Below are 20,919 nucleotides of genomic sequence, written 5' to 3' on the forward strand. Positions count from 1 at the left end.
CCTTTCAAATTAAAAGCACTTTATTAGAAGAATTCCAAAAGAAAATCAAGCTTAGAAAAGTTTGGGCAGCTGTCGGAGGCGACTGAGGTCCAGAATGTTCCCCACGGAGGCGTCGCCGGCGGAGCGCGCCGCAGACCGGCCGGGGGCGGCGGCCTTCTCCGCGCCGCCGTCGGCCATCTTGTCGGCGAGCAGCGCCATCTTGGGCCTCAGCTCCCTGATCAGCTGACTCTGCGGCAGGAGCTCGGCGGGGGCCGCCAGGAGGCCGTGGCGCCGCATGTACGCCGCCGTGGCCACCGACATGTTGCTGGGCGACGCCGGCGACGGGGCGGGGCTCGGCGACGGGGCGGGGCTCGGCCCCAGCGGCGAGCGCTTGAGGTACTCCAGCGAGATGGCCGTCCCGTCGGGGTCCGCGCCGCCGGACGCCGCCGGGGGGGGCGCGCTGCCGGACGCAAACCAGCCAAAAGTCAAAACGACTTCAAGTCCATCGCGACTGCCGCACTTTGGACAAACTTTTCACATCGCCTCGACAACTTTATTGACAAACAAAATCTTTTTGACGGCAAAAAGCAGCAAACGGAACTACAAAGATTTTCAGACTTGTGTCAAAAGATGTGACGTAGAAATGTGACGCGTTGAGATGATCATGAAGTCAAAGCAGTTGAAGATCACGCACGCGCGCGCGCACAAAATCCCTCAAAACGTTTTCCATTCCAAACATCAAAGGGCAAAAAAATGCAAAGGCGGCAAAAATCAAGCAAATGTTTGACACTGAAAGGATCACGTGACCTCAGAATGACATCATCATCTTCAGCCAATGGTCACACGAGGATGCGCGTGCGTACCTGCCGAGCCGTGACATCATCGCGGCCGTGGTCGCTCCCGCGGCGACCGGCGAGGGGCTCCCGGAGGTTCGGCCCGCTTGCGCTTTCCCGTCCGCCGCTTCCTGCGTGTATGGCATCAGCGTACGTTAACGAGCGCCCCGTCGTTCTCGGGCCGGGCGACCGGTGTGTTGGAAATCCCAAAGCTAACACAATTTTGCTTGAGACTCATTTTTGGGTGCAGAATCCAAAACCGGTCTCCGTTTTTCCTCAATCACGTCAAGATTCGGGTTTTCTTCCAAAATAGGAAATCATTTGAGTGTCAGGAAAGAGAAAGTCTGCGCGTGTCGTACCTGCGTGCGGCCGCCATCCATGGCGGGCTCCATCTCAACCGGTGGCTCCCGGCCCGCCATCTCCCCTCCCCGGGAGGGCGGGGGGGAGCGGAGGGGGGGTCGGACTTCCTGGGGAGGCGGAGTCTGCGAGCCCCAAAGGAGACTGGCACCTGAGTCGCAACCCAAACAATGAAAAAGAAATCCCAGCGGCGGCCGACGAGTCAACTTGAGGCTCTCACCTGTCGCCACGGCGATGCTGCTGGCGGTCTTGGTTTTGGGGCTCGGCGGGACCGCCTGAGCCTCCAGCAGCATCTGGACCTGTGCCAAAAGGAAACGGTCCCACTTTTGGGTGAATTTATCTTCCAAACTTCAACGAGGTTGCTGAGCTCCGATTGGACGCCGCAACCTTTCGGAAACTGGAATTGAGCCCTTATTTTTAGGACAGCGCCCCCTGCTGCCACTCACAACATTTTGTTTCCGATGGCCCTTGTCAATCACAAACTGGCCCCGCCCCCCCAGAGACCAAAGCAAGAACTTCATTCTCCGTTCGGTCAACTTCCTGTTACCTGAGCCTGCAGGAGGCGGAGCTGCCGGTCTTGCTGGAAGAGGAAGTGGTGGGCGTGGCACGATTCCGTCACATGGGAGGGGCATGTGATCCAGGGGGGCGACGTGGCGCTCGGGCCCGCACAAACACGGTCGCCAGGGGTGCGGCCCGCCGGGGGTCGGCATGTGGTCCGGTGAGGCGGATGGGGGTCGGGCGTGCTGTGGAGGAGAGGAGGAGCTCGCCCGCCGCCGCCGTCATCGTCGCCGTCATCATCATCCGGGTGGCGGTCGCAGTCGGCGACCCTGACGCCGCTGCTGTCCATCAACAGAGAAAGTTCGGGAACGGCCGGCTGAAGGGGGCGGGCCTGCAAAGAAAGAAAGTGGCGTCGTCAAGGCAACACAAGCCAACGGCAGGTGGCGCCGACCTCCAATCGCTTCCTGACTTACCTGCTGCACGGGAAGGTGGGGACGAGGCGTAGGTCGCGGCGACCAATCGTCGTCCTCCACGCCAGAGTCTTGCTCGCTGACGGCCGCCGCCCTGTGAGGACCGCCGCTACCAACAACACACGCCAGTAAAAATCCATTTCAGTGGAAACACCCGATGGAAAAATCGAAACTTTTTTTTGCTGATCTGTTGCTTTAGTTGACTTCTGATGGTTTTCAGGCAACTTTTGTTTTGAGCAACAATTCTGCGTTTGCTGGCGGGAAGTAAAGTCACTTGCTTTTTTAATACAATTAATTTATATTATTTTTAAATACAATTTAAAACCCAATTAATGCAATTATTTTTTTATTATAATTTTTTTTACAATTAATATTTTTAAATACAAGAAATTTATTATTATTAGATATTATTTATACCCCAATTTTTTTTTAATAAAATATTTGTATTATTATTATTACTTAACAATATTTTTTTTTAAATATCATTATTTGTTTGAAATACATTTTTTTAAAAATACAATTGTGCTCCTGAGACCAGTGTTTCTTTTTTCAATACTTGTCAACGGCGAGCATTTTTGTCCGTCCGTCCGCTCGCACTTTTGTCCGTCACTCCGCTCGCACTTTTGTCCGTCCGTCCGCTCGCATTTTTGTCCGTCACTCCGCTCGCATTCTTGTCCGTCACTCCGCTCGCATTCTTGTCCGTCACTCCGCTCGCATTCTTGTCCGTCACTCCGCTCGCATTCTTGTCCGTCACTCCGCTCGCATTCTTGTCCGTCACTCCGCTCGCACTTTTGTCCGTCCGTCCGCTCGCATTCTTGTCATTCGTGAAAGCGATCGCATCAAAATACAAAACACATTTGAAAAGTCCACAATCTCACCCGCCGAAGGAGTTTTGAGCGTCTCGGAAGACTCGGACTTGCCCCAGGTGACCTTCTGGGATGAGTTCAAACTCCAAAGTCCGACCTTCCGCCGGCGCCCCCTGCTGACCACGAGTCACGCGTCACCTTTCGGCCTTCTCGCACCTTCCCGCTTCAGCGCGCTCACCTGGAAGAGCGTCACGCGGTCCGAGGCGCTCAGCAGCCGGCAGTCCAGACCGGCGCCAGCCGACGGCGAACGGCGGCAGCTGAAGAAGCCGGGGGCGGCGCGCGGCGCGGCGAAGACGACCAGCAGGAAAGCGCCGTCCTCCGACACGGCCCTGACGCGGAAACAAAGAAAATGGCCACACGCGCTTTTCACGCCGCCGCCGCCCGCCACCTCACCGACCTGTCTTGGAGGGCGGAGCCAAAGAGGAAGCGGAGACACCAGGCGACCACCTGAGGGTTCGACACCAGGCTCACGCCACTCAGCCAGCTGCCAGGTGACAGGAAGTACATTAAAGCTCGCCACCGGCGCCGACGGGCTTTTCAGGGCCCGTTTCTAGTCGTCAAAGCGACGTTTATTTGCAGTAAAAGAGGCAATAATGGCATCAAACGTTTACAAATGAACTTTTAAGCACGTTTGTTAAAAAACAACTTTTCAGCACTTTGAAGGTTTGTCTTTTAATTGTATATTAAAAAAAAAAGACCGCTTTGTTTAAAAATGAGGGCAAAAAAATTGCAGGGCGCTTTTCGGGTCATCAACTAAATTCAAAAGTAACATTTTTCAGTTTTAAAAATAAAAAGTGCAGGTAGAAAAGTTTGTCGCATCTCACCGAGCGACAATTGCATGCGAATGAAGCTCATTCGGGTTTCCTAAAAGGTTGCAAAAGATCTTTGCAGACTGAAAAATGCTCTCAACATTTTCAGATTTCAAAGGAAAAACTGGGAACTTTTGACAAATCCTGCTGAAAGCAACAAAGGTTCCGCTCAGCGAGGTGGCAGCATTAGCGGCCTTCAGGTTCGTAACGAGGCCGATGCCGCTATTTGTCAAAATTTGTCACGGGAACACAAGCTCCGCCTCCTGATGGAATCTGCGTTGGGTTGCTTGCAACTATTCATTATTTTCAGAATTGTCAAGGAATCTGATCGTTTTTCACAAACATGAAAACAAATCAATTACGATGTTACATAATCGGACAAAAAAAAAGAAGAAAAGAAGGTAAAAGGTGTTAATTCGTGGAATAATTTTGGAGCTGACCTGAAAAGATGAAACAAAGTTCAACAAAACGACTTACATCAGTCATGAGCTGTTAAAAACTTTCTTTGGAGTGTAACAACAATTGTGAGTTTGAGAATACGATTTAGAAACGTAGATGAACGTCACGTGCATGTTGCTGGCAAACGTGCGTGTGTTCAAGTGCACTTGTACATCGGATTGCGTTGAAATAAGCGACCTTAGCATTTTATCAAAGGAAGAAGAGGTACGACGAGATACGTTTTTAACGTCCTCGTACCTCTTTTGAAAATATAAACTCTTTTCTTTCTTCCGAGTCTTCTCTTCTTTTTTACTTCAATTTATATTTTAAACTTGTAATGTGTTTTCTTTATATGTTCAATAAAAGCATAAAACCATTAATTTGTCGATGAATCGATGCACCTCTACGTGTGCGTGCGTGCGTGCGTGCGTGCGTGCGTGCGTGCGTGCGTGCGTGCGTGCGTGCGTGCGTGCGTGCGTGCGTGCGTGCGACTTACACGCCAACCAGCGGCAGTTTGGAGGCTTTGGGGTCCGATTCCAGCAGCAGCAACAACTTCCTGTTCTGATCCATCGTCACAAACCTGCACGCACACACGCGCCTTAGAAACGCTGGCGTGTCCGCGTGCCGGCGGCGGCTCTCACCCTCGCCGACGGCCGCCCGCGCCGCCGAGGCTCCTGAGCAGGGCGGTGGGGATGACGGGGACGGGGCGGACCGGGTGGACGTCCAAGCGGACGGACGGACAAACGGACGACCAGCTCAGCTGGAAGGACGCGGCGTCGCCCCGCCGCTGGCCGCTCACGTGACCTTTCACCTTCATCAGCTGGCACAGATCCAGAGGCTGCCGGCCGCTGACGGCGGCCCGCAACGCCTGGCGCCGGCACAAGACAAACTTTCACTCCACTCGCGTCGGCTGCACACGTCAACGTTTGGCAAAAGGTGCAAAGTGCGACCGAGTCCACGCCAGACAAAAGCAAACGAAATCAGCAACATTTGCTCGTGCGGCCGATGAAAACGTTTTGGAGTCCAGACGACGCTTGCTGATTTCCGCAAAACAAATTGAGCTCCTTTCATTGCGAGACAAATAAAAAGGGGGGGGGGGGGGGGGGGGCACTTGAACATTTCCGTTTGTTGGCCTGACTGGTTTTGGACCCGATTAGCGGGACCCTGAACGGTAGCCAAACCTGGCACAGGACGATCATCTCAAGCATACGACGGTCGGCCTTTCGACGTCATCCGTCGGCCCAAACCCAAAACAAGCCCCGTGGTTTTTTTTTTTTTAGGTCTGGAACAATTTGGCCAAAATGATATTTTTACAATTGACGGGGTTCGGGTTCGAGTTTCTCGCCCTCGTGTGTACGTGAGAAGCCAGCGTGCAATTTGTAGGCCTGCTCCATTATTATTATTATTATTATTATTTTCTGCATTGGGCGGCTTTAACTCAAAGCTCGTCGACCTTTCACAACCTTCACCCCCCAAAAAACGACATATTTGCAATTTTGCTGCTCTTCCATCTTGTCTCGTTTTGAGGTTGCGCCAAGTCCAAGGTTTCTTTTCTTTCTCTTGACTTGGAAACTCACACACTCAAAACATTGACCCAAAGCAACCGCAAACTTTTTGATGGCGCGTGTTTGAATTTGTGAACGTGGCACCGTGCGCATGTTTGAGTGACAGATGGGCGGGACTTACAGAGATGGAGCGCTTCAACTCAGCCTCTGATTGGATGATGTCATCAGAGGTCCCCTGGCTAGAGAACAAACACGGAACCAGCAGGTCGCCCGGCAGCGCAGCGGCGGGAACGCGGCCCCAGTCGGCGGCCTGCTTGCCACCTGGATCGAAGCGGTCCAGCGTCACCGTCACGCCGGCCTGCTTGCCGCCTGGATCGAAGCGGTCCAGCGTCACCGTCACGCCCTCCTCGTCTGTGGGCGTCGCGTACGCAAACCGAGCTTATTCAACTTATCCGAAAGCAAAACCATCCATGCGTTTATCCGGCGCGGGTTGGTGGGGGCAGCGGCGTCAGCAAGGGAGCGCAGTCGTCCTCTCCCCAACCACTTCGTGCAACTCATCCAGGAGGATCCTGAGACCTTCCCAAGCCAGCTGGGAGACAGACGTCCCTCCAGCGTGCCCCGGAGGTGAATGTGCCCGGAACGCCGCACCGGGGAGGCATCCGGAATCCTGACCAGGTGCCCCAACCACCTCACTGGCTCCTCTCAACATGGAGGAGTAGCGGCTCAATCCGGATGAGCGAGCTTCTCACACACTCATTTTGGACGCTTGTTCTTTTGGTCAACCCGCGCAGCTCGTGACCGGAGCAACTCCAAACAAAAAGCTGCCAAGCCGACCACAAGAATTTCAATTTCTTGGAAACTATAATGAATGGTTTTAGAATGGGAACCATTTTTGTCCACTTCAGTGTTGAGCACTGGGACCTTGGACGCAGACGGACGCACTGGGTCAACGGAACGCGGCTGCCAGTCAACAATAGAAAGAAAGAAACAAGTCTCGGACTACAAAAGGATTCTGCCCTTTTCCCACCCAGGACCACGGTCTCCGATTTGGTGGGGCCGATTCTCATCCCAACTGCGAGTTGGACACCGGCGGCCTGAAGACGCCGTCACAAACATCGGCAAAAAGCTGAGAGCGACACCAAACCGGACGACTTCAACGTTTGGGCTGTAATTGCGCACGTGAAGGTGAGCGACAGAATCCCTGAGCCGCTTCAGCGCCGACTGGAAATGAAAGCTTAGAGTTTACTGTCGACCAAATTCTGACGGCGGTTTTGGAGGGACCGGTCTGACAATCCAGAGGCATCGTCCCCAGTCCCCGTGCCAACCTGGACCGCCCGGCGGGATCGAGGTCAGCATCTTCGAGGCCTTCACTAATGTTTACGCGGAGTCGTTTGGACGAGCGGCGTAAAGGCGGTGCGGGCACTAACGCAAGGTTTGCAAAAAGCGGCATCAAATGAGCTGCACTTTGTCGGAACTCGCTTGCAAAGAACCCGTTGCACGGCGTGAAAGTTCTTCTCTTTTGATATTTGTCGAGGACGCGTCACTGCCAGTTCAGAAGAAAAGAAAAGCGACGGGCAAACCCCGGAGTTGCTTTTGGCCACAAGGACACAAGACGCAAGCTCTCACCCGCGTCCACGGCCAGCGAGCCCAAGAAGAAGCAGTGAACGCCAGACGCGGCGTCGCATCGCCGGACGTGACGCTGAGCCAGGCGAAGAGCCTTCTCGCGCAGCAGGAGGCGGGGCATTCTAAAGGCACACACACACAACACTTGAGGTCGCAAAAAAAATAATAATCCACAATCGTCTGCAAATCTTTATCGTCCTGTTTTTTCTTTTTGAAGACAAAAAAAAGCTTGTGCTTTACCGCGCCTCGATTCGGCGCCGACTGCCGCCTTCCTCCGCGACGCGTTTTGTCAGCCGATGTTCCCGAGCGCGGTCAGCGTCGTCACGTCTGGTTTGCCGTGATCCGATATGGCGGACTGGAGGTTTTCTTGTGTGGCCACGCCCCTTTTCTGCTCTGGTCGAATGTGTTGCCATTCCTTTTGGTCTTCTGTTTTTGTTGAAAATCTTGCGCTTTCCCAACATGTTTTATTGCATTTATTGTCTGGATCGTCCTTCGGATGCAAATTCCCGCCGCAGCTTTTTGCGTGGCTTCATAATTCTCCCGATATTGTGTTTTCTCGTTGCTCGCTGTATTTGTTGTGCAACACCGCTAATGTATGCGAATGTCTTCTTTTAATTTGTTTCTCTTTTGTTGATTTTTTACCAGATTTGTGCCTTTTTCTGTTGCCCATCGCGGATATCGAGCATTTTCCGGTGCCGTTTTCTTCTTCTTTCTTTCCATGTCCGTAACAAGGCTTGTGCGTTCACATGTTGTTGTGACAACTGCCAGTTTGCGTGCAATGCGATGTTCTGAGGTCCAAAGTGGATACCGGCCCGTGGGTTTCCTGTGGTCTTGAGGCTGCCATCCTGTTCCTGATGAATACTTACGTCCCAAAAAGCCAGTTGTCCTTCCTCGTGTGTGAACTTGATATTTCCGGTTTTGTTCGTTGTGTTGCGGCGTTGTGGAGCGTCACGTGACGGCTACGCCCAAAAACATCAGCGACGACTTCTGGGGAAGGCGGCAGTCGTCGCCGAAGCCAGTCACGGTAAAGTACAACCTTTTTTTGTCGTGAAAAAGAAAAACCACAGGACAAAACTTGAGGTCTCTGGCAAATGAAAACGAAGACGCGCATTTGACGCAGCACATACAAAAGAACGTTGTTGCCAAACCTGGCAAATTGGAGCCGTTGAAAACATCAAGAACATGAAACCAGCCTTCAAAATGTTGTGCCAGACAACAAGAATCATTTCAGCGTTTTACCTGCGAGAGCACATTTGGATGCAGACCTTCTCTCCCGCCGGGCGACCATCCCACAAACATGTTCTGGATTTGGGGAAGCTGAGCGCCGTCGGGGACCCCCAAGCAGGTCTGCACACACAAAAGACACCGAAGGTGAAGCGCGGGAGGAACCACGCCCAGTCCGGCGATTGACCAATCAGAACCGTCCGCAGCAAAATAGCGAGTTGCCAGTCACGGCAAAATAACCATTAGCGAGTAAATAAGCATGGTCGCTCACCTTCTTCTCACATTTTCGGGAGTCACGACCTGGTGGAAAACAGCAGTCGGCAGAGCCTGGAGGTTAACCGGGCAGCTCATCGAGGATGGACACTTTCTCACACACACAAAAAAAACAAGACAACACCAAACCAAACTAAAACGAAAGCGCTTTGTTGCAAGTGCCCTTCCGTACACTGCAATCGCTAGCAGCGAGCCGCGTTCGTGTTCGTTCGTCAGACCGCTCAAGTGATGAAAGAGACGGGAAGCGAACGTTGGTTTCGGGAGCTCTCGAGTTTTGTTCTTGGCTTTGGTTTTTGTCAAATGTCCGCACACTCCACGCACTTTGACGATGGCGCCGTTTTGCACTCGGATGGCGGGCCATTCGGAAGCCAAGCGGAAGAAGACGCGGCCAATAGGAAGCGCTCTCGCTGCAGCGCTGACCAATAGAAGAAGAAAGACCAAAGAAGAAATCCTCACAGCGCCCCCTATGTCTGAATTGACAAAATGATACAAAAAAAGAGGATACATAAATGGCCAATTATGTACTTTCTCACATCCAACAGAATATCATTACTTTTTTTCTGCCACTACAAGTGTCTATCTACATCAGATAAGCAGATATATTATTTGTTACCAAATGATTTTGGGGGGGCTTGATCATTTCCCGCGGCACACCTTAAGAGCTCTCACGGCACACTGGTTGAATTAAACATGCAAGACTGTGGACATGGAGTTCTATTTCGTCTTCCTGCGCATGCGTGAAGGAAACATTCAGTGCTTGAAGCACCGCCATCTGGCGGTCGGGAGGGACGAACTAGAAACGCAGTTACAGTCGTAACTTTCGTTTCGACCTATGACCTAATAGAATACTAAGGAAACAAATTGTTAGTGCCACACCAGGAAAAATAGTTCAATATCATCGTGATTCAATGTGCTAAGTTTAGTTTCACGTTTTATTGTGACAAAGATCGGTGATAGTTTGGCTTTCGCATTTGATTCAGGTCAGGATAGATTGAGATCGTTTACGTGGTAAATCAGTTGTTGTGAGGTCACCAAGCAAACACAAGTTTGGAGATAAAGGTATCCTACAGTCCAAGATAGCCGAAAGGTCTTCTAAGACTTTAGTCCAGAAATACATAACCGGAGTGCATAACCATAAAGCATGAAATGAAGTGTCTCCAGTGTTTTGTGAACACTGGAGACAAATGTCGGAGTCTGAGAGTCCCATTTTCTTCATCGTGTTCTATGAATACTTTTATATTGGATAAGTTGTAAATGTGTGTGTGTTTTGACATTTTAAATATGTTTTCACTAACTTGAATCCAAAAATCAGATTCCGGAGCTATCGACAGGTCTGTCTTCCATTTCGAGATGTTTTCGAAATACATTTGATCTGTGTACGAAAGTTAACCTACATATTTTTGAGTTTTTTTTGTTGTCAGAGAAAGCTTTGTAAAATCTTTAGCTAAAACAGGCGGAATTAGTTTCTTTATATTTTTTACTTGCAGATAATGTAAAAAAAAAAATCCGTTTTTTATTTTGTATTTTTGGAGCAAGTTTGCATATGATATAAACATATTATCTGAGAAAAGATGGTGGAGATGTGTCATTCCTTTCTGCTCGCACACCTAAATACTGAATTTGGGCTGCGAACGTCAACGGGACTATCAGATGCAGATCTTTTGTCAGTACTCACAGTAGAAAAGTAATTATTAGTCTCCAGTGGGGGTGGTGAGTTCATTTGTTTGCAGTGGACATTCACTATCAATACACATGATCGGGGAGGACTTGTTCAGACATTCTACTGCTCTTGGCATCATGTGTGATCACGCGAGGGGGCCTCACGTGACACGTCAGGAGGCGGCAACTGTTGACAGCTGAAACTGTTGGCGAGGCAAAACCCCCAAATGACATGTTGATAAACATGTTATCTGTTGATCAACATGCAAACAATGGTGCACACAAAATAAGGTTCGATAATACAAAAGTCACCATTTTAATTTGAATTCAGGGAGAAAAAAAATGATGTTTTGGTCCTTTTGACACCTGCTGGCCAAACATCAGCATTACACCCACCATCGTGATCCCCACACCCAGTCGATCCCCCAAAATTAAACAAATAGTCCACAAATAGTTCCTGATGCTCAGCACCAGGAAGACCAAACGTGCTGGGACCATTCACAAGTGCTGACAGTCAGCTAGATCCACCAGCAAAAAAATAATTTAAACATTTATGTGTCTAATCAAATATTTAAAAAAACAAAAACAAAAATTAATTTAAAAGTCAAACAAATGTCAAAAAATAAATCAACAAAAATTTACTGGAGGAAAATAAAAAACAAACAAAAAGTCTTCTTTGGTCTTGCCTGCTGAGGTGATCGGTCGCTGGCTGTCAATCGTCTTTCCCGCCGACTCATCTGCACACATGAATAATAATTATGGGTAAATAAAATAGCACATTAACAAATGTAAATGGGAAAATAGAAAACCATCCCTTGTTTTCTTTCAAATTGAATTGCAGTCACTTTTTACTTCCTTGTGAGTCCTTGAAGGACTTCAGACGCTATGTGATCTCAAATGACTTATATTTTGAAAGACTGAATGTAATTGGCTTGTGGAAATATGAAACTGCCTTGCTGTTTTTTTTCTTTTCTTTTTGTGCTTGGAACACAAATGTTATCTCCCATCAAGAGTTTGTGAATTGTTGTTGTGTAATACAACATCATCTGCACGCGTGGATGCTTTGGGGTCAAAGGTCATGCGGCGTGGGCCTGTCACGGTGTGACCTCTGACCTGCGGAGGGCTCGCGCTTCATACAGAGTGTTGTCGTCATCTTCGTCGCTCGCCGCCGCCGCCGCCGTCAACTCCATCGAGTCCTCCGAGTGAGCCAGCAGGCCGTACTTTTTCCTCAGGGGCGCCTTCTTCACCCTACGCACGCACGCACGCACACACACACGAGTCTTCCGTGAACATTCGGCGTTGCTAGTCGCCAGGGGGATGACGTCACAGCGCTCACCGCACGGCCCTGATGAGGAAGTAAAGAAGCCCGACGGCGGTGATGGCGACGAGCACGTAGAAGGCTCGCTGCACCATCGACGAGTCCACGTTGAAGCCGCTCAGAGTCTTCCCTTCTCTTCCCGCACTTCCGGCTGCGCTGCTATTGTTGCTCGAACTTTCGGCGGTGGTTTGCGGCGGCGGTGGCGGTGGCGGTGCCGCCGCCGCCAGAACCGCGAGCGTCCGGCAGACGGGAAGAAGAAAAGGCACCAGGGGACCAACAAGCGCCGAGCGCGCGGCCGCCGCCATTGAAAGCAAATCAAAGTCGTGTAAGAAGAAGTTGCAGGCGCCTTCTTCCGAACTCGCCTCCGCTGTCTGCTTTGTTGACAAAGTACACGCCGACCAGGAAATGAAGTGACGCCGTACGTGACGACATCACGTCCTTACGTCGGCTGCATTTCAACTGCGCGCCCCCAGGTGGCCACTCGCGGCAGCACAGCGACTCGTCACCAAATCATTCTTGAATTAGGAATTTGAATAGAGCATGAAAACATTGTTATTATTATTTTTTTAAAGAGTCATTTGTTGTGCAGAATCAAATAAAAACTTCAGGTGAGGTGTCTGTATGCGACGAAATGGCGTCATGAAGATGCGGCGTGTGAGTGACAGCTCGAGCGTCCAATGGTGAGGCTGCGATTGGCCCAAGTGCTGTCCGGGGCGGGGCCAAGAGATTACAGCCGCCGCCGCAGATCACAACACATTACAGCACGTCACAAGCCATCAGAACCATTTGGACCATCGACGCTTGTTTCCGATATCCCCAATCTAAAACGGGGACCTGGTCGGACTTGGTCCAGAGGCTGCTCCAAGACGGGGGCGATCATGGCCAAGACGGAACCAGCGTTCGTGCACTTGTAGGCCCGATGGATGCTGAGCGGGTTCCGGGTTCAGGTATCGGTTTGGAGTAAACAAACAAAAAAGGAGAAACGGTCCGTGTGGCTTGTGGGTTTTGGGTTTTAAACGGAGCGGGAGGCGGGATTAAAAGACATACCCCCCCACCCCACTCCTGTAATCCGGTTCTGCTCCATCTGGACTCGGGAGGGCGCGCGCGTGATCGGAACCAGACGCAGCGTCAAGATGCCGACGTCCCGGCCCGGTTCGGAGGCGGTGCCGGCGGACTTCTGGGTGGACGGCTCGCGCAGGGACGGGACGGTGGAGGAGTTCTACACGCTCGGCTCCGAATTGGGCAGGTTGGTCCGGACGGACGCGCGCACGCATGCACTCGCACGGCAGAAAATTCACGATGTTTTGAATGGCCGCCGGGGGGGGGGGGGGGGGGGGTTTAATTTACGAGGACGACCGACACCGAATTCCCGTCAGAGCACGAACACAACAAGCGAATGCTAATTTCTAAATACGTTTCATTAGCATCATTATTATTGTTATTATTGACGCACGCGTTGATTAATGATAGTTTAAGTTGAGATCAACAAACATGGATTGTTGCCATGACGACATAGCCAGGCGCACCTGGATGAGGCAGCTGGGCATCATGGGTAATGTAGTCAACTCTTTTCCTTTTTGGGGGGCTTTTGATGACACAAAACAAGTGTGACGTCAGCCAGCGACAAACTCACTAATGTGTTAGCACGCTGTCACTAGCCTGTTAGCAGGTGTGCTGTTGCCATGGAAACCAGGCAGGCCTGCATGGACATGATCTGTTTCCTCCATCTGGCGCACACACACACACACACACACACACAGCTATACATAAATGCACACGCACACAGACAAACCCATAGAAAACGCACACGCGTGTGCAGACACGAGCAGGATGTGTTGTGTTTTTAGAGGCGCGACATCTGTTGTGTATCGCTGTGAAGAAAAAGACAAGAAGAAGTCGTACGCCGCCAAAGTTCTGAAGAAGACGGTCAGTGGTCTCACGATGATGATGTCATCACCTCGCCGGCCAACGAGCGTGACTTTTGCCTTTTGTTTTCCCGAGCCGCAGATCGACAAGAAGATCGTCCGCACGGAGATCGGCGTCCTGCTGCGACTTTCGCATCCCAACATCGTAAGCGCGACGTCTCCTCTCGCCGCCGCCGTCCGACGCGCCGTCCGACGCGACGACTTGCGTTTCTCTCCTCAGATCCAGCTGAAGGAGATCTTCGAGACGGACACGGACATCGCTCTCATTCTGGAGCTGGTCACCGGAGGCGAGCTCTTCGACAGGTGTGAGCGCGTGACCTTTCAACTGACGCGTCACCCCGCGTGTCACATGACGTGTCGTTGACCTTTCAGGATCGTGGAGCGCGGCTACTACAGCGAGCGAGACGCCGCCCACGTCATCAAACAGATCCTGGAGGCTGTGGAGGTAAGACGTCGTCTTTGCATTCGCCGAGCATTCGCTTGTCCCGAAACGGACAAAAAATAAGAAGTACAATTGAATTCATGATGAAAAAAACGAATTGGACCTTTTGGCAAATGCACGCCCAAAAATTGCTAGACAATCGAAACAATCAACATTTACGAGTTGTCCGCTGTACGAAAAGAAAGAGGAAGTCAAGGAGTATCAACTTCCTGTTTCGACTTCCTTGCTTCAAAAAGAACCTTGCAATCAGAATGTTGGGAATATTGGCATTGAGCAATATGTATTTGTGTGCTGATATTTGACCAATAAGAACCAACGTCAGGCAGCAGCGGCCAATCAAATTGGCGTGAAGGTCAGAATTGCGTTTTGTGGAAAAAATCCAGGTCACACGTTTGCATGCGCGGCGGAAAGAGCTCCTCCCGCTTACGTGCTCTTTTGTGCTCGGTCGGAATAAGACGAATAATAAGATAAGAAGAAGAAGAGCATATTTGGGTTATTGCGGCTATTTAGGAAACGCGAATATTGCCAATATTCGCGTTCAAAAAGGGTTTTATGGCCTGCATGTCAACGTAGTCAAGGTCGTCAATGCGGTTGTCAGTGCGCCCTCCAGTGGACACAATTAGCAACAACAATTACTCGGATTGCCCACGGGCCGGATGGGAGCCCCGACGGGCCGCTTCTGGCCCACGGGCTGTCCCTTTCACACCATATGAATCAGTCTTTCAATTCACCGATGAAAGCAAATAAGTTGCTTGCAAAATGTCTGTCGGGTTCGAGTCGAAAACATCGCCAGTGAGCCCCGAACGTGTTCGCTCGCCACTTCAAACACGCAAAACATTTTTGGGCGGCCATACTTTGGTCTTGGACCTTTTCTTTTTTGTGTGACAAATGCCACAAAGATGGCGGCCGCTGGTCACGCGGTGACTTCCCGCTCGCTCCCGTGCTCAGTTGCTGTTTCTTTTCCATCCCGATTGATCGCGCCATATTTGAGATCTTTGCGTGTTTGGCGCACACGCTTTTCATCCTCACGTGTGGGCTTTGGCAGCGATGATCGGACGGACCGATTATTGGCGCGTATCGGCAATGGCGGCCCAGAAGAGATCGGTTATTGCCGCCAATATTTGACCTTTGACTGCAAATCGTCTCCGTGACGTCCATCGATGTCGGGAACGTTCACTTCCCACGCAAACTGCTTGAAAATGAGTTCACGCAAGCCCACAAATGTGCATTCATTGAACTCATTCAGGCACAACACCGACAACTGATCACCAATCAATCGATATCGGCCCTGCATGAGCAAAAGTTCCATTTGCAATCCTGATCTTTGAGGATTGGAGAAATCTTTTGCGTTCTTCCTGTTGACAGCGATGACAAAATCATTTTCTTACTTTGGAAGCAATTTTGAGGAACGCACCAGCCGCCTCGATTGCCGATCGATCCTCTTTGCTGATAATCGGCACGCTGGGCGTGCGTGCGTGCGAGCGAGCGTGCGCGCCTTCTTCTTGTCTCGTTGCTTGTCGCATTCAGTCTTCTTACGTAACGTCCATCTGCTCAGCAGATTAACATCACGCGGGATTAAAACACGCACACACGCACGTCGTACATGACCTAGATCCTGCCCCGCGTGTGCGTGTGTTGCACGAGCACTATTCACTTGCATCACATCCCAACAACGTAAAAGTCCTTCTCTGATTGGCTGTGTGGTTAGCATTAGCCTCACATTGCTAACTGCGTTAGTGCCAATTGAATGCCGGCAAAACGCGTGAGCGCCTGCGCGTGCGTGTGCGTGTGCGTGTGTGCGTGTTTTTTCAAATTCACATAAAACATTTTTTAGAGCAGGTCATTAGTTTGTCTTTTTTTTTCCAGAAATGCTTTTGTTTTACTTCATTAAAAAAACTTTTTTTTTAAATTTAATTCATTTGATCATTTTTTTTTTTTTTTAATAACCACCAATGAAATTCATTGACAAACAACATTTTCATTTCTCTTTATAAACATAAAATGTAGTTAGATTTTGCAAAATGTGTTTCACGTTTGTGCGTGTGTCATCATGTGTTTGCGCGCGCCAGTACCTGCACGACAACGGCGTCGTGCATCGAGATCTCAAGCCGGAGAATTTGCTCTACGCCGACCTGTCGCTCGATGCGCCGCTCAAGATTGGTGAGTGACGCCTTTGCCGTCGCCGTGGCAACCGCACGCTCACACGCAAGCGAGCGCGGCGTCAACTGTGTGTGCGTTGCGTTTCAGCCGACTTTGGTCTTTCCAAAATCATCGACGATCAGGTGACCATGAAGACGGTGTGCGGCACGCCGGGATACTGTGGTGAGTCGCGCCGTGACGCCAACGCACGCGCATGCTACATCCTAGCCGCGCGCTTAGCAAACATGCAGACGCGCAGACGCGCAAGTCGACGAGTGGCGGGACGTCGGCGGCGTCGGCAATCGGCGTTCACGTCAACAAACGAGTCGCGAGCAACTCCCATCGCGTCTTGCGCTTTTCCGACGGAAGACAAATCGGATCCAAATATACGAAGCTGCAAGGGCTCATCTCATTCCAGCTCGCGGCGCCGTCTCACCTCAAAAGTCGCCCTCAACTTTCGTTGCCGGATGTGCCGTCATTCCAAGTCGCCGCACGTTTCTTCTCAAAGCTCATCAAGTCCTGAAAGAAGATGGATTCTTTAGTTTGCGTGGCACTTGGCGCATTTTGAATGAATAATGTTTCCCTTGTCCAACACAGCTGATTCATATGATCAGCAAGCTCTGCACGAGCCTGACAAGCATGCTGCGGATTGGAATCAGCTGTGTTGGAAGAGGGAAACCTCCAAAAAGGACCGGCGTTTGACACCCACGCTTTAAGGTGTACAGGAGACGGTCACCACTTTAAACTCCGCCCATTCAAATGACGCTCAGTTTGGTAGCCCGGCTTCTTCTTTTTTTCCCCACGCATGCGCAAACGTGATGCGCACCCGTGTTATGCAAATTGTCGCGTCTGCCATATGTAAAGTTCTTGTCTTCTTCCTGTACAGGGTTAGGCTGAAAATGAATTTCCCCACGGGGACGATAAACCAATCCATCGATCTTCAATCGCGGCAGTCGCGACATCGTGACGTGGCGTGACCGGCGTCACGATGTCACGTGACCGCAGCGCGTTTGTTTGTCTTTCAAGCTCCTGAGATCCTTCGAGGAAACGCTTACGGGCCAGAAGTGGACATGTGGTCGGTGGGCGTCATCCTCTACATCCTGTGAGTTGACACGCACGCACGCACGCACGCACGCACGCACGCACGCACGCACGCACGCACGCACGCACGCACAGCGCGACGCGGCGCTGACGTCTGCGGGCCGCTTGCAGGCTGTGCGGGTTCGAGCCCTTCTTCGACGCGCGGGGGGATCAGTACATGTACACGCGCATCCTCAACTGCGACTACGAGTTCGTCTCGCCCTGGTGGGACGACGTCTCGCTCAACGCCAAAGATCTGGTCGGTGGCCGCTTCATCCGTCCGTCCGTCCGATTGTCTGCCATCAATTCAGCCATCCGTCCATCCAGTCATCAGTTTGTCCACTTGCACATCCGTCCATCCGGTCATTTGTCCGTCCGTCCATCCATCTGATTGTCTGCCATCCGTCCGTCCATCCATCCATCATCATCCGTCCATCGCCAAACCCCTGCTAACATCATGCGCGCGTGAAGCGAGTGACATGCGTGTGCGTGCGCCAGGTGAGCAAGCTGATCGTGTTGGACCCGGCCAAGCGTCTGAGCGTGTGCCAGGCCCTGCAGCACCCGTGGGTGCTGGGCAAGGCGGCGCGCTTCTCGCACATGGACACGGCGCACAGGAAGTTGCAAGAGTTCAACGCCAGACGCAAGCTGAAGGTGAGCCGGCGCGAAAGGTCACGCGAGGTCACCTGCAGGCCTCGCGTGACGCTCGCACGACATCACGGATGACATGAACATCGCGTCTCGTGTACTTCTCCGGACGGTCGTCTTGTCTCAAAAATGACAAAAGCACGACAATACCTCGTTTGTTTTCATTTTCAATATCACAAATGTTCGCAATTTTCCATACATGGCGTCATCTTTTTTTTGATATTTGCAGTCTCGTCTTGATACGCTCTGGCGTCGATAATGTCTTAGCGTCGGTTCTTGACGACAACGCGAGTCATGTGTGACCATATTGTGACATTTGTCACGTGACCTCCTTTGACCGTCATGTGACCGTGACGCGGCAGGCGGCCATGAAGGCGGTGGTGGCGACCAGTCGGATGCACGAGTCGTCTCGCCGCCGCACCGACAGCTGCGAGCTTCCCGCCTCGGGGACGTCGCGGCAGAGCAGCATGCAGCAGGACCCGCCCCCTGAGGCAGCCGACCCCGCCCCCAAAGACAAGGAGGCCACGCCCTCGGGGAAGCAAAGGGAACAAAGTAGTCCCGTCCCTTCTCGCAAGCCCGACGCGGCGTCCGCCCCGACCAGGCCGCCGCTGCGTGCCGACGGCCAACGGCATGCCAGATCCGCGGTGGCCCCGCCCAGGCCGCCCAAGAAGAGTTGCTCGCTAGGCCACGCCGCCGCCGCCGCCGCCGCCGCCGCCGCCGGGGATCGGCCCCCGAGCCCCGACGCTCTCAGCAACGGCTTTGTGGCGGGGGCGGAGCCTGCCGCTAAGACCGCCCACGGCCAGTGAGCTCTTTCCAGAGACGCTAACGTGCTAACGGGATGACGTTGACAAACGATTACGAATGGACTTTTACTGACAAGTGCATGAAAACTGCGGCTAGCATGCTAGCTAATATGCTAACGTCTGAAATGTTGTCAATCTGTTTACACTAGCTGTTTTTTCAAGTTAAGCTAAGGTGACTTTTTTTATATTTAAGATTTCTTTTCTGCTTGAAAGATTCTTTGATTTCTTGTTTGGATGGCTAGCGTATTAGCATTAGCAGTTAGCACGTTCACAACGACTACCTTTTATGCTCAAGTTTGTTTGTTTGTTTACCTCACCTTGAAAAGACACGCGTGTTAGCTTAGCTTAGCATCCATGTCTGGTCCACTTCTGGCAAGACTTCCTGGTTGTTGGAAGGTAACAGGAACGCTTCAGCAAGACGTAAACAGGAAGTCCGCATATAAGCAATGCCGCTTTGGTGTCGACACTTTAAAATAAAACCAATAAGAGGTTTCCCGCAGAGGAAGTTTGTGCGTGTCACTTCCTGTTCCACCTTTGTTATTGTCTTAGCTTAGCTTAACAGCCTATGCATGATGCTAAGCTATGCTAACATTGAGAAGACGACGAGGACGTCGGACCGTTTGCGTTTGGGTGGGCGATGTAAATAGTGTTCTTGTGTTTGTCATGTGGTCACATGATGCAGACAGGAAGTGACATCATCAGACCTCAGTAAAGTTTCTTCATTCCAATTGTTGACTTGTCATGTCTTTGTATGCGTGACACTGGGCGGCCATGTTTGTAGTTTGGCCGCGTTTAGTGCGAACGACCATCTTATTCCTTCTGAAAGCGTTTCAACAAAACCAACCAGCAGAGGGCGCCGGCCGGCCTCCCGCTCAGCTCAAGTCACCAACAACACAAACTTTAAAGAGAAAAACATCCAAATCCATGGACGTTTATTGGAGATGAGTCAAATGGATTGTTTGTTTCTTATTGATTTGAGCTTTTTATTCATTTATTATATTCTTTAACTTTGTATTTTTTTTCAATACCAAGGCTCACCTTTAACTTTAAAGTTTTGAAAATCAATGAACAATTGTGTTTATTCATCTTGATTTTAATATTAAACAAAGCTGGGATAGGCTCCAGCATGCCCACGACTCTGGCGGTTTGGAAAATGGATGGACAAAATGATTACTATAACATATCATTTTTTATGTTCATATGCTAATAAGACACCTTGAAAATGCTTGCGTGATGACGTCATTCTCTTACAGTCCAGTAGAGGGCGTCCACATATAACGCTCACTGAACAATCATAGAATGATCATCAATAATGATTGGTGACTGATGATCAACAATGTGAGTGGAGGTGAAGATGCAATGATGCCTTGCGGCCTGCCAGGTGGCGCCAGAGTCGCATCAGCGACACTCCCAACCCACCCAGGGCTCACCCTTGACCTTTGATGACAGGGACGGGGTGCCGTCCTCAATCATCGGTCATCGGCGGCTTCAATACGCTGTCTTGCTTCTTCTTTGGCTTTTCAAACATTTCTTTGGAACCTGCCCCTTTTTTAAGCCTTCACCACAAAACTCGCATGTGAAATCCACAAGAAAGTAACAGTGTGGCTTCGTCGCCATGGCAACAGCAGCACACGCAACATGAAACACTCCGGAAAAAGTCGTCGTCGTTTGGAAAGCACAAAAAAAGAAGCTTTCTTCATTTTTCCTTTGCTGCCTTCAAGGCAGGAACGTCGAGCTGCTGCCAAATATTTGCACTCCCTGCGCAGGTCAGCTGCTTCACACACACCCACACACACACACACACACACACACACACGCACGCACACACACACACACACACACACACACACACACACACACACACACACACACACACAAGGAGCTACTGACCCAAATACACGCACCATCATTGCAAAATGTGTGATGCGCAATTCGCAAGCCACTGGAATGGATTTGGTGTCGAAACGTGCAGAATTTTCTTTGACCTTTTTGCGGCGGCTGTTGGATCCCCGCTCTCCCCGAGTCATGCGTCG

The 20,919-nt window shown here is 51.0% G+C and overlaps 3 protein-coding genes across 8 annotated transcripts; 1 reads left to right on the top strand and 2 right to left on the bottom strand.

The window, feature by feature from the left end:
• Position 1: 1 nt before the first annotated feature.
• On the bottom strand, positions 2 to 9,096 carry stil (STIL centriolar assembly protein). Of its 5 annotated transcripts, XM_086088676.1 has the most exons (16): positions 8,618 to 8,722; positions 7,619 to 8,414; positions 7,382 to 7,500; positions 6,125 to 6,166; positions 5,937 to 6,076; positions 4,892 to 5,118; positions 4,747 to 4,830; positions 3,401 to 3,487; positions 3,182 to 3,332; positions 3,016 to 3,119; positions 2,141 to 2,246; positions 1,717 to 2,058; positions 1,390 to 1,468; positions 1,172 to 1,320; positions 843 to 943; positions 2 to 439 (listed from the first exon to the last, which is right to left on the bottom strand). In XM_086088676.1, exons 2-16 carry the CDS (start codon positions 7,837 to 7,839, stop codon positions 52 to 54), a joined length of 2,340 nt encoding a protein of 779 aa, XP_085944802.1. In that variant the 5' UTR covers positions 7,840 to 8,414; positions 8,618 to 8,722; the 3' UTR covers positions 2 to 51. The 5 variants fall into 5 exon arrangements, with proteins under 5 accessions (XP_085944802.1, XP_085944801.1, XP_085944803.1 ...); XM_086088675.1 differs by lacking the exon at positions 7,619 to 8,414 and adding an exon at positions 8,874 to 9,096 and having other exon boundaries at positions 5,937 to 6,166; positions 8,618 to 8,725; XM_086088677.1 differs by lacking the exon at positions 6,125 to 6,166.
• Positions 9,097 to 10,826: 1,730 nt separating this feature from the next.
• fam174c (family with sequence similarity 174 member C) lies at positions 10,827 to 19,482 on the bottom strand. Its single transcript, XM_086088644.1, has 5 exons — positions 19,204 to 19,482; positions 16,795 to 16,877; positions 11,871 to 12,367; positions 11,648 to 11,782; positions 10,827 to 11,271 (listed from the first exon to the last, which is right to left on the bottom strand). The coding sequence occupies exons 3-5, from the start codon at positions 12,155 to 12,157 to the stop codon at positions 11,268 to 11,270; spliced, it is 426 nt and encodes a 141-aa protein (XP_085944770.1). The 5' UTR covers positions 12,158 to 12,367; positions 16,795 to 16,877; positions 19,204 to 19,482; the 3' UTR covers positions 10,827 to 11,267.
• On the top strand, positions 12,561 to 19,614 carry LOC147166669 (calcium/calmodulin-dependent protein kinase type IV). 2 transcript variants are annotated; one of them, XM_086088641.1, is made up of 11 exons: positions 12,561 to 13,098; positions 13,700 to 13,778; positions 13,860 to 13,922; positions 13,998 to 14,080; positions 14,150 to 14,222; positions 16,289 to 16,379; positions 16,467 to 16,541; positions 17,385 to 17,460; positions 17,571 to 17,697; positions 17,937 to 18,089; positions 18,446 to 19,614. In XM_086088641.1, exons 1-11 carry the CDS (start codon positions 12,986 to 12,988, stop codon positions 18,887 to 18,889), a joined length of 1,377 nt encoding a protein of 458 aa, XP_085944767.1. In that variant the 5' UTR covers positions 12,561 to 12,985; the 3' UTR covers positions 18,890 to 19,614. The 2 variants fall into 2 exon arrangements, with proteins under 2 accessions (XP_085944767.1, XP_085944766.1); XM_086088640.1 differs by having other exon boundaries at positions 13,700 to 13,922.
• Positions 19,615 to 20,919: the final 1,305 nt, after the last annotated feature.

The sequence above is a fragment of the Leptonotus elevatus genome, chromosome 11 (assembly GCF_054856555.1).
Source record: "Leptonotus elevatus isolate MCC_2025b chromosome 11, RoL_Lele_1.0, whole genome shotgun sequence".
Lineage (NCBI taxonomy): Eukaryota > Metazoa > Chordata > Actinopteri > Syngnathiformes > Syngnathidae > Leptonotus > Leptonotus elevatus.

Bases quoted from the DNA above. Each gene is read 5' to 3' on its own strand.
- LOC147166669 (XM_086088640.1), top strand. From the start codon at position 12,986: ATGCCGACGTCCCGGCCCGGTTCGGAGGCGGTGCCGGCGGACTTCTGG. The intron at 16,542-17,384 runs GTGAGTCGCGCC...TTGTCTTTCAAG, and splicing joins CGGCACGCCGGGATACTGTG to CTCCTGAGATCCTTCGAGGA. The intron at 18,090-18,445 runs GTGAGCCGGCGC...GTGACGCGGCAG, and splicing joins ACGCCAGACGCAAGCTGAAG to GCGGCCATGAAGGCGGTGGT.
- fam174c (XM_086088644.1), bottom strand. From the start codon at position 12,157: ATGGCGGCGGCCGCGCGCTCGGCGCTTGTTGGTCCCCTGGTGCCTTTT. The intron at 11,783-11,870 runs GTGAGCGCTGTG...GTGCGTGCGTAG, and splicing joins TTCCTCATCAGGGCCGTGCG to GGTGAAGAAGGCGCCCCTGA.
- stil (XM_086088673.1), bottom strand. From the start codon at position 7,839: ATGTTGGGAAAGCGCAAGATTTTCAACAAAAACAGAAGACCAAAAGGA. The intron at 2,247-3,015 runs GTGAGATTGTGG...TGTTGTTGGTAG, and splicing joins GCTCAAAACTCCTTCGGCGG to CGGCGGTCCTCACAGGGCGG. The intron at 944-1,171 runs GTACGACACGCG...CCATACACGCAG, and splicing joins TGGATGGCGGCCGCACGCAG to GAAGCGGCGGACGGGAAAGC.